At 41.4% G+C, this 12,475-nt stretch overlaps 1 protein-coding gene across 1 annotated transcript in view; it reads left to right on the forward strand.

Moving 5' to 3' along the window:
- Window positions 1-6: 6 nt before the first annotated feature.
- LOC109963402 (neural-cadherin) overlaps window positions 7-12,475 on the forward strand; it is a 439,917-nt gene continuing 427,448 nt past the window's right edge. Inside the window, exon 1 of the mRNA XM_020605911.1 lies at window positions 7-1,109. Coding sequence (XP_020461567.1) covers window positions 44-1,109 — 1,066 coding nt within the window. The 5' untranslated portion in view covers window positions 7-43. The remainder of the gene's footprint in view (window positions 1,110-12,475) is intronic.

A 12,475-nucleotide genomic window follows, 5' to 3' on the forward strand; every position in this document is an offset into this window, starting at 1 on the left:
GCATGAGCGCTTTAGTGTAGTGGAGCCTTTGAGATATTCAGTCATGATGATTTGGGTCACGTTTGTAGCCTTGTTAGTTTCGTGCGCACTAGGGAACAGGACCGTGGAGCGGGTACCGTTCTTTCACGGGCATGTATTTGAGAACTCATCTCCGGGCTCCCGGGTCAACGGACTGAGCGTCCCGTTAAAGCGACTCAACTCTCAGAGGCTGTGCAGTACCAAGGAGTCCGGCTCAGCGACAGCGTACTTTAAGCTCATGGGAGACGGGAGCGAAAATTTCCGTGTCTTTGCGCACCACAAACGCGGACATATTTTACTGAAGACTTATGTGATTCTGGACCGAGAGGAGCGGGCTGAATACGCACTGGGTCTCGAGTTGTGTTGTGGGCAATGCGCTGGACTCTCCTTGGAGGAGGAAGAGAAGTCTCCAGTGGTCGCTGAGGTGGCTTCCATTAAGGTGGATGTCCTCGATACCAACGACCACCAGCCTACTTTCCCCGGTGCTGACGTTAAACTGAGCCTGGATCATGCAACTGCCCTCCGCACGGCGATCTACACTGTAACCGCACGGGACGATGACAGCGGCAAGAACGCGGAGCTCATCTACTTCGCCGTGCCCAAAAACGGGAGTTTCTACGCGGTGCCCAAAACTGGCGACATCCTGCTGGTGGACTCAATCCTCGGTCTGGATGAAGTAATTAAGTTTGAAGTGTTTGCCCGCGACCGCGGTTGGCCACCTCGCACGAGTCAGGGTATCGCAGTGGAGATCAATCCAAGGCAATGCCCCGTGGCACCCTCGCTGAACTCCCAGCCGGGGAAATGGAAACCTAAACCGCAAAGTGATGTACTAGCGCGAAGGTCCAGGTCGGTGCTAGAATCAGAGAGCCCCGTTTTCATCAATGTGTCAGAAGATGCAGGAATCGGTTCAGTGGTGATGAACCTGAACTCGGTGAGGTTTCAGTCAGCTACGTTTGAGCTGGTAGAGCCCGATGTGGAAAGCTCACCGATTAGCGTGAGCCGGGACAGCGGGGACATAGTCATATCACGGAGACTGGACAGAGAGACTGAGCCTCTGGTGGAGATCACCGTCAAAGTTCAGGAGAAAAGAGGTGAGCAAAAGACCGAGCAGGCATGTGTGTGAGTGAGCAACCCGACAAGTGTGTGGTAGAGAGGATGTAAAGAGTGAGACCGAGAGACATCCCTTGTTTCCTGTGCTAGCTGTGTGGCACATTGTCCAGTGTATAAACATCATTAGATGTAAATCTTACGAAAAACGTTTTCTTCCGTCACTTTGTCCAGTTTTATGTCATTAGGTTGAATTTGTTGTGGTCGTAAATACCCATAGAGGAGGAGTGCCTTTACAAGGAGTCTAAATTTGATTCACATCATTTCCAGTGATTTTGTCCGAAGTAAACCATTTTTCTGCTACATTCTACAGTGTTGGTGGAGTTATAATATCGAATCACTGAAGTTCAATATGTGACCAATATCAAGTACCCGCTATTCTCTAGATAAATATTGTTGGGTTTACTGTTGTAGCAAAGCTAATTTTCTTCTGTAGGAGTTTTCCCTGGGGGTCACTGGACCCTGATCCAGTGGAAAAGATAGGAGTATTCCTGCTACTGTAAAAAGAAAAGAGAGAGAGAGAGAAGATAGTTATACTTTATTGGTCCCTGTTAGGAAATGTGTCCCAGCTAGTACAATGCATTTGAAACCTTACTAAGTATATACAGTAGGAGCAGGGTCAATGGGCAGCCATTGTGTCCAGCATCCTGAAATCAGAGTACTGGTGGAGGGAATGTTCTTTGAGGAGTGAGGAAACCCACATTAATGGGTGAAAATGCCACTCATACTCTAAAGGTCAGATGGGGTTGTAACCTCAGACCCTCTTGTTGTGGTAAGTGCTATCCTACTTCCTCATTTTACAACTCAGTATTCCCAGGCGGCTTCATGTCCATGCACAAACCAGGGCTGATCCTGCTTAGACTCTGAGATTAGAAAAGATCACATTTGCCCTTGGGAACCTGGCTGTAAGCAGTGTCAAAATGTCCCGTGTTTACAATAGAGGTTAACTGAGTAACATTCATTAGTGCTGATGATGAATCATGTGTTTAGATGAATTAAGGCAGTGTGAATGTATCTGCTGCCGTTGCCAACAGTGACAGATGCTGGGATGTCAGGAGATAGGCGCTGCACATAACGGCCACTGTACCAACAGGTTAATTATCACCTGCGGAAAAAGCTGAGTGAGAGAGGGAGAGTTAACATATTCACATTGCATATGTGAAGGCATCAAACGCTAGGCTAGACTGTCACACTGGAGATTGTAATAAAGAGTTCAAAATACATAGCCTCTAGAAAAAGTCTAATATTGATTTTGCACTTGCTTCTGTGTCTGTCTGTCTGTAAAACATGACTGGAAGGATGCAGCTCGAGAGTGTGTGTTCCATTAAGACCAGTTAACAGCATTTGACTGGGGGAGTGACCAATCAATGTGAACCATCCTAATGCAGAAAAAAAGCTGAGCCTGCTCTTGGCACACAGTGTTAATTTACACTCCCAGAAACTGCATGCAGGGTTGGCTATTTGTCACAAGAAACTTCTTTTTAAACTCATTAACACAGATGAAAAAATGTATGTTTTAAGCATTAAAACTGATAAGTTATCTCACAGCTTCAGCATTATAACATCCTCAGACTTCCTTTATAGAGCATCCGAAAAAAACAGCTTATGAGCGGATACCGTTTGATTATAACGTGGGACTCTGTTGGGATATTTGGCATCCAAATTCATCCAAGGTGCATTTTCACAGGCAAGTCTTCAAACTTCAGAACAAAGCTGATGAAATGTTTAAGTAGATGATATTTTTCCCTGCACACTGTCAGAAGTTAAATAGGTTTCGTCTTTTCAGAGAGTGTTATAATGTGCCCCGCCCCAAACACACACACACACACACACACACACACACACACACACACAAATTAATAAGATAGATAGATACTTTTATTACAGACTCAAGGTCCAGATGTATAAATGCTAAAAAACAAAACAAAACAAAACAATAAAACCACAGAACAATCAACAATAAATAACACTATAAAGACAACAACAACAACAACCAATAAACAACTACCCTTTTAAAAGGCAGGTATACCAGTGTTTCCAAAGTACTGAAGTATATCACATGTCAATATATGCAATATTAGTCAGCAATAAAACAATGTTGTTTCCAGAACTATTCAAATGACAAATAAATTTATACATCAAATTTCTTAAAACAACAGATAGTGTACTGATCCGAGATGACACAAACAATTCACTGGCACTCATCCATCTAGGCCTTTTCAATACTAACCTCAAGGCGTCATTATAGGCCACTGCCAGTTTCCTAAGACTACCTTTTTTATAATTAGAACATAGATGAGCAGTGTACAGGGAGGTACAGTACGCTCTAAACAAAGTCAATTTTACTCCATCCAAGCACAAACCATATTTCCGAACCAACACATTTGCTTGTGCATACAACATGTGGCACTGCCGATACATATCCCCGTCATCAGACAAGCAATCATTTATAACATGACCCAAGTACTTAACTTCATTACACAGTTAAAATGTTACCAGATAACTTAAAAAAAGGGAATGCGGCATATCATAATAACACTGTTAGCAGAATTGTACTTGACATCGTGAAGTTCCCCAAACAGAAAACATACATTCAAGAGCTGCTGGAGACCTGCTGAGTTTTGAGAGAACTCAAATACATGAGAGACAGCTGGAATAATAACACTCTTTATGAGAATGAATTTTCCAGATATTGGTGGAGAAGGAACAAAATAAAACAAGTTTTTTTGTCAGTTATAATAGATGTACATACTGTGTACAGGCAGTGACAAGTGTCCCGTTCTCTGCAAAGTGTCTTAAATGAATATGATGCTAAATACATTTTTATGAAGGGAAAGTTTGGTGCATAGGAAGTGCGTTTTTCTGTGTAATCCACCTTAATCCACCCAGATATAATAAATGTGCCTTTTATGTTAAGTATAAAAAAGATTAGTGTAATCACGGATTAGAGACACATCACATATTGTTTTTTGTGGACAAATCCCTTTTTGACCAGTGCTGGCTTGGCTGATTGAATCTGCAGTGTACCTTGACTGAAACTATAGATGATTTTCTCTGCTTTCCTTTAAAAGGATGCATGTTAATACATTTAAGGATGAACCCAAATGTTTCCTAAATGAATGAGTTTTTAAAAGGCCCCAAAGCCTTTATCCATTTATGTTTTGGATAAAATGGGAAGAAGGGGGGCAGTGCTTGAAATACATGACCTAACTATTTGCTGCATTATGCTGAAAGACGGCAAGGTTTAATTTCTGGGCTTAGCAGTGGGTGAGCCTCGGCTCAGCTTGGTGTCTGAAGCGTGAGGAACGCAGCATCTGTTTGGTTGTCGATGGCCCGGCTGTAGTCTTTTAATCCATTTGGAGTGGAAAGTTCTGAGAGACATTCAGACCCCCCCCCCATCTCCTCACATTATCCTGTAATCCCATCTCATACGCTCTATCTTTCTGCCTCATTTTCTCTCTCTCTCTTGGTAAAATGGTAAATGGACTGTATTTTATATAGCGCTTTCTCACAGTGTGTTGCACTGGCCAAAGCGCTTTACAGGAGATCATACACCATTCACCCATTCACACACTGATGATAACAGGCTGCCATGCACCGGCGCTAGTCAAGCCACCGGGAGCAGTTCGGGGTTCAGTGTCTTGCTCAGGGACACTTAGGCATTGCTGTCTTACTTTGTCATTCTTATTTTCACTCTCACTTGAGGGATTTTGTTTGAGTGGAAGCACAATTTAACAGTGAGAGAGAGAGAGACAGAGCTTTTGAGATGATTCTTTGAGGGACAGATGTGTGAGACCAGAAGCGTGTTGTGTATCAGGATTTAGGATCATTCATTCTTGTCTGTGTTTGTGGCCGACTTCATAAGTGTTACTGAGCTGCTGGAGTTTAGTATATGCACCTAACTGCATTACACAGACTACACTGTGGGGAAATTAAGTGGTTCACGGTCACACTGTGGGGGGACCTTAAGGGCAAAAGGCCTAGCCCCACAAGTTAAACATTACATTTTAGAGGAAAACACTGGTTTTGCTTAGAGCTGTACCTGACTAAGAATTTTGTCCTAGCCTAGACTATCTGAAACTGACATAAATTCAAGTGATGATTTGGACTACATCAGCATTTAAATGCAAAAATTGACAGAAGTATATTTCTAGGCGTTTAAAAATTAAAAAACAGCTGCAAATGATGCAAGATTTAAATTGTGACCTATTTAAATTGACGGTATATTATGTTGGGCTGCCATATGGATTTGCCAGAATAATAACACAGGCAGCACATGTACATTTGTGTTGAAATAATGTTCTTACTGTAGGTTTTTTTTTCTTCTGAGACATTGATATGGTCTAGTTTACCAACAAGTTTGAGTTTATCTGCCTGCGTGGGTTCTCTCTGGGTACTCCAGCTTCCTCCCACAGTCCAAAGAATTTCCTGTAGGAGTGAATATGGGTGTCTGTGGTTGTTTGTCTACATGTCAGCCCTGTGATGGACTGGCGATCTGTCCATGGTGGACCCTGCCTCTTGCCCAGTGCCAACTGGGATTGGCTCCAGCCTCTCTGTGACCCTGTTCAGGAATAAGTGGTATAGATTTGGATAAATAGATATGCTCTCGAGTAGTTTACTCAGTAATTCATATTTTATAAACTGATGTATTGTATGTAAAATATACTGTACCTCAAAACTGTACTTTAGTATAGTACTTGAGTAAATAGTTTATACTATTTATTTATTAAAGGGCCCTTAGACAAAATGATTTTATTGAGTATTGTATCACATGTTTATGACTCATTCATTCATTGTCTACCGCTTAATCCCTGAGCAGGGTCACAGAGCCAATCCCGGCCGGCAATCGGGCGAAGGCGGGGTACACCCTGGACAGGTCGCCAATCCATCGCAGGGCTAACACATAGACAAACAACCACACACATGCACTCCTATGGGCAATTTAGAGACACCAATCAACCTAAGCTGCATGTCTTTGGACTGTGGGAGGAAGCCGGAGTACCCGGAGAGAACCCACGCAAGCACAGGGAGAACATGCAAACTCCACACAGAAAGGTCCCAGGTGGGGCCCGAACCCGGAACCTTCGCGCTGTGAGGCAACGGCGCTAACCACTGTGCCACCTGCCCATGTTTATGACTATATACATATAATTCAACATGACCAGCATTGTCACTCATTTAAAGAAAATTTCAGCAAACAGTACAATTATTACTGCTCTCATTGGATTTTATGTTTCAAGCGGGAAAGTAATAATCAATCTCGGGTAAAATAAAACTTAAAATTTGTAAGTTACATGTATCCGGCTCTGTGAGTGAACTGTTAATGTCCTGAACAATATCGGTGACTGCTTATCCAATATGTAGAGAAAGATTCAGTTTGTCTACTCTGAGTATTTCCGGTAACTTCCATGCTAAGTCTCAAGATACAGTATGTTTATACTTTTATATGTGATATGTACTGTATATATCGTTTTTGTGCCATTGTAAGTGAGCTGTCATTTGTTTCATCAAATAGTGCCTATGGACTTTCGTGTGGCCGTGGATTAAAGCAAAATTAAAAAAAAAAAAAAAGAAGAAATATAGTAAAAATTAATGTAGTATAGACAGTAACCTTCAAAATGCCTATAATGCTTGTTCATACAACCAGGTTAAAAAGTACAGGAAAAAAAACGACAACAAATATTAGATTAGTTGTTATACATCTCCCAATTTTGCTAATTATATACAATACAGTCATGGCCAAAAATGTTGGCACTCCTGCATTTCTGTCAGATGATGCATCACTTCTCCGAGAAAACTGTTGCAATCACAAATTTTTTGGTATTTATTTCTTTTGTTTTCATTGGACGACACAAAGCAGAAAAAAGCCAGATCTGATCCATTCCACACAGAACTCCAAACATGGACTGGACAGAATTATTGATACCTTTTCAAAATCAACAGAAACAGTTGTATTTCCAGCCTGTAATGCTCCTTTAATTTGTAATGAAACTCACCTGTAGCAACCAACAGGTGCTGGTGACATAGAAATCACACTTGGAGCCAGTTAAAATGGAGAAAAGTTGACTCAACCTTTGTGTCGTGTGGACGACACTGAGCATGGAGAAAAGAAAGAAGAGCAAAGAATTGTCTGAGGATTTGAGAACCACAATAGTGGAAAAGCCTGGACAGTCTCAAGGCTCCAAGTCCATCTCCAGAGATGTGGTTGTTCCTGTGTCCACTGTGTACATGGCGCTGTAGTTATTCTCCCTGGACATGGACGAAAGAGAGAACTAGATGACCCATCGCAACAAAGGATTCTTTGAATGGTGGATAAAGAACCTTGATCAGCTTCCAAACAAATTCAAGCTGCCTGCAGGCACAAGGTGCAACATTGTTAGTTCGCACTATCTGTCACCATCTGAATGACAAGGGACGCTATGGTAGGAGACCCAGGGGCCCCCACTGCTGACACAGAGATATAAAGAAGCCAGACTGGAGTTTGCCAAAACTTACCTGAGGAAGCCACCATCCCTCTGGGAGAATGTCCTGTGGACAAATGAGACTAAAATAGAGCTGTTTGGTCGAGCACATCATTCTACTGTTTTCAGAAAATGAAATGAGGTTTTCAAAGAAAAGAACACGTCCCTACAGTCAAACACAGTGGAGGTTCACTGATGTTCTGGGGTTGCTCTGCTGCTTCAGGCCCTGTATGTTTTGACTGTGTGTATGGCATTATGAAATCTGAAGACTACCAACAAATTCTGGGGCACAATGTAGGGCCCAGTGTCAGAAAGTTGGGTCTCCATCAGAGGTCATGGGTCTCAAAGCAGGACAATGACCCAAAGCAAACTTCAGAAAGCACCAGAAATGGTTTCAGACAATGTGGCCATCAATGAGTCCAGATCTAAATCCCATAGAGCTCCTGTGGAGAGATCTCAGAAGAGCAGCTGGGAGAAGGAACCCTTCAAATCTGAGAGACCTGGAGCAACTGGTAGAAGAAGAGTGGTCCAAAATTCCAGTAGAGAGGTGGAAGAAACTCACTGATGGTTACAGGAAGTGACTGATTTCAGTTATTTTGTCCAAAAGGTGTGCTGCCAAAGTTGAGGGTGTCAACAATTCTGTCAAGTCCATTTTTGGAATTCTGTGTGAAATCTATGAGATTTGGTTTTTATTCTCAGATTTTTTTTGTGTTGTTCCAATGCAAACAAAATAAATAAACATGAGAATACCAAAGAATTTATGATTGCAACAATTTTCTGTGAGAAGTATTATAACCTAAAGAATCATGCAGTCTGCTGGGCTCACTATGACACAGCCACATCCATCTCGCTTCCTCTCATTTCACAGTAAGGCTGAAGTCATCTTTCACTTTAGCCTGTTCATAACAATCAGCTATTAGCTTAACAAACTTGCTATGTTTAAAAAACTGGTGGTGGATGACAGACTGCCATCAAAGTTGAAATTATAGCTTCTCTGCAAGTTTATACCCATTTAGTGGGTGTTTCGATGAATTACTATTATTGACTTGGTTTTATTGCATGTACAGTACCAAGCTTAGATATTGTCACCTCGAATAATGTTTAATTTAACCCAATGCGACCAAAACATGCTTGCACTGAAGGGGTGCACTGGATTTATAACACAACACCAAAATGAGAGCATCATTGCAGAACACAGTACAACACTATAATCATTTTATATTGATTATTTTGTTTTCAAAATCAGAATTGAAAATAAAATAATCAATTAACTGTCCAGTCCTTGTCAAGTTCTACCCCTGTTAGACTCTTATGTTGAAAAGAACATCTGGATTTTCACCATCTAACTCCTTCCAGCTTTGCCACTGCCTATCAGTGGCGGATTCAGATCACCTGGATTATTCCACTCACCTGTTGCTTGTTGTCTCCACCCTTTATATACTGCTTTATTCATTTATTTATTTTTCTTTCCTCTTAAGTTGGTCACTTGCTGCTCAGCAGTGCTACCCAGCTGGCTCTGTTCCTGTGGATCTGTATCTTGTTGTCCGACCTGTTTTCTGCCCTGTCAAATCTCTGCCTGCTTACTATTGTCTATGGTGTAAGTCATCTACCTTTTTGACTTTGATATTTTCTCTGGATGATGTCAGTCTGTTCTGTGGTTGCCGCCTTTTTGACTACTGTTTTTTTTTTTCTGAGATTGTGCTCAGTAGTTTTTTGAATTGCTTGTTTTGACTGCTTTTTTGGTTCATGGAGTTCTGGTGTTTGTGCACATTTTTATTTAATTTTTTCCCCTTAGTGGAGGGCTTTTCTTTAACCAAGTCAGCCAGCTGCTCCTTGCATTTTTTTTGTCTGACTTTATCCTGTGTGGATCATGTGAACATACAAACTGTCACACTTCTTTCCTACCTGCCAACCTTACCCAGTCCTGAGCGAAGAGGACATGTGGAGGACACGGTACTGGTTTCAATCCTGGTATTTGCCAGTCTATTCACTTACTGTATGTAATTCTGCTTAATCACTCCAGGAAACCCTACCTGCATGATGTTCTCCTCATTCTACATTAAGGGTCAAAATTGCCTGCTGGTCTGATGTCTGGGGTCATTCCTCACCTCTCCAGTCCCTTTTACCTATAAGAACAACATGATGACATTCACTAAACACCTCAGCATAGCAATTTAAAAAATTGTCAGACCGCAGCTCATTTATCCTTTCTCTCTTTTAGGACAGGATCTAACTCCTTGGTTTCTCAGCCAAATGAGGTTCTCCCAGGATTCCACTGGCAATAGAATTTTTCATATATGCCCATTTCAACATTGTTCTATTAAAACTTTTAGACTGCTCTTTTGACTAAGTGTTGCATTTGGGTTCACCAGAAAACGGTTATTTGACGACCCAAACTTGTTTTTTTGTAAGCTACAAAATTTGACCAAAATCTATTGGAGTTCTCTAAAAGTCACCATAAAGCTGTCAACTGTGCTAAATTTAAAAGCTGCACTCATTAAATGCAGTTTTAGTTTTAATACATAACTTAATGACTTTCAAAAAAAATACACAAGACCACTTTTAATAAGTATACGTGTATTACTTGAGAAAATTTGTGAAAATGGATGTATCAAAAAACTCGAGCATAATAACCAGGGCTTGGCTGCCTGACCTTGAACAATTTTTCCTGCAAGTTAAGATGTGATTTCCTGACACAAACATTACAAAGATGAAAAATTGGCCAGTACTCACTTTTCTAGGAACTTGGTGTTTATTCGGTGAATTTTGTTTGTAGCCGTGTGTGTGTGCACGTGCAGAGCGAGTATACATGTTTTTGGTTAATGAAGATAAATGGCTGGCTTTGAGCAAGTCAACTGTCAGTTGATCTCACACAAATCTCTGCCTTGCACCACTAAACTAGACAATCATACAAAAAGTTTTGATGCTACAAACACACAGAAGACCAAAATGAACTGTTTTTAGGCTCCCCCATCATAGAAATGCACACGGAATGCTATTTGACATGTGTAGCATGCACAGTTATACACACACGCTGTACATTTCACCCACAAAATGTAACACTGTGCTCATTGTGAGTTCTGGGTTGCCACATTCCCCATCTAGACAGATGGCAGAGAGGGAAGCCTGTTCGCTGCATATGTTACTTGTCTTTTGTTTATGAAGATGAGAGATTCTGCATATATTTGTTCTTTCGAAGAGCATAAATAGTACATATTTGGCCTTCTATGCAGACATGTATGAGTACACGTGCACAATACATGTGGTTAGTGTTAGCCCATACAAAAGAAGAGACAGGTTTCATCAAGGGGTTTACCCTGACTAAACTGCATCCTGCAGACTTTCACTGACTCCTTATCTTCTCCTTTACTCTCTTCATTGCACAATAATTATTGTCTTTTATGTAAATGGCTCATTAAGAAACATACTAACTTATACATTTGTGCACTTCCAGCACTGCAATTGTTTAGCTCCCAGAGGCATTTCCAATTGCTCTTTTCATTAGCTGTGACAGAAATTTGTATTTCCTGTGCCTGATGGCTGGTGCAGAGCCTGCAGAGAGAGTTCTCCTTAGCTCACGTTTACATTAGTGACTCCAAGTCTTTCACCAGTAGTACAAATACAGTTTGTAGAAATCCAAATTCTGAGCTTCAAATACTGTCCAGTGTATTGTGGAACAACTGGGTTTTTCTGGCACATTTCTCTGGTTGAATGGCTAATAGTTTCTGTACAGTGTGATCTGTCACGAGCACAAAGAGGAATGAATACCACATGTACTCTTAATTTGGTATCAGCACATGGGATAAAGAACAGCTCACCAGCTCAGTTGCAGAGATAATTTAGAATTTAAGATGAAGTGGAAGTTAAATATAAAATGCAGCATTTTGGATTACAACATAGTGAAGACTATAGTTTAACAAAAACTTGCTGTAGGAAATTTGCAGTTGTAGTTGAAGCAATGATACCAAATGAAATAGTATTGTAGGCTGTAGCACCGAAAGCAGTTTAAGTGATAGTAAAACACAACATCAGTAGTAGTTCAACTAGAAAGACAAATTTTTAGTTTGTGTGACCACCAGGGCATACATCTGATAATTAGAAGGGCAAATTTTCAGACATTTTCCGAGGGCACAAAGGCCCATAGACATTTGACATGGTGTAGTCTATGTATATGAGTATGAGCTGTGTACAGCCTGAACAGTAACATTACAGTAACATTTCTGTGCAGATTCTCAGTCATCCACGTCATAGTCAGCTGAAAAAACCTTAGAAAAAATCAACTGGACTAGATTTCTAGGTCCAAGACGTTTCACCTCTCATCCAAGAGGCTTCATCAGTTCTGACTAACTGGTGTTGAGCTGGAGATATTTATCCCCCTCGGTGGTGTTTCAGTCCTTTGAAGGCCAACAATGTCCCCTAAGGACTGAGTCATTATAGCCCAGTATTGGTGAGAGTCGTTACCTGTCTTTGAATCCTTCCCTGTCGACCGACGCCTATTGTCCTGGTGGGCATGTTTGGGCAGAGATATTAAAACAGGATTGTAGATGGAAGACAAGTTGTGTCTTAGTCCACCACCCCTATTTAGTGAGGGGTGTTCTATTTTTACAAAAATAGCTTCCTTAACTCCTCTCTCAAACCAGCGATGTTCTCTGGAGAGGATCTGGACTTCACTGTCCTCAAAAGAATGTCCTTTGTCCTTCAGGTGGAGGTGGACTGCTGACTCTGGTCCACTGGAGTTGGCCCTCCTGTGTTGAGCCATGCGTTGGTGAAGCGGCTGCTTAGTTTCACCAATGTACAAGTCGTTACACTCCTGACTACACTTAATTGCATACACCACATCACTCTGTTTATGTCTGGGTGTTTTGTCCTTCAGGTGGACCAGTCTCTGC

The sequence above is a fragment of the Monopterus albus genome, unplaced genomic scaffold (assembly GCF_001952655.1).
Source record: "Monopterus albus unplaced genomic scaffold, M_albus_1.0 scaffold73.1, whole genome shotgun sequence".
NCBI lineage: Eukaryota > Metazoa > Chordata > Actinopteri > Synbranchiformes > Synbranchidae > Monopterus > Monopterus albus.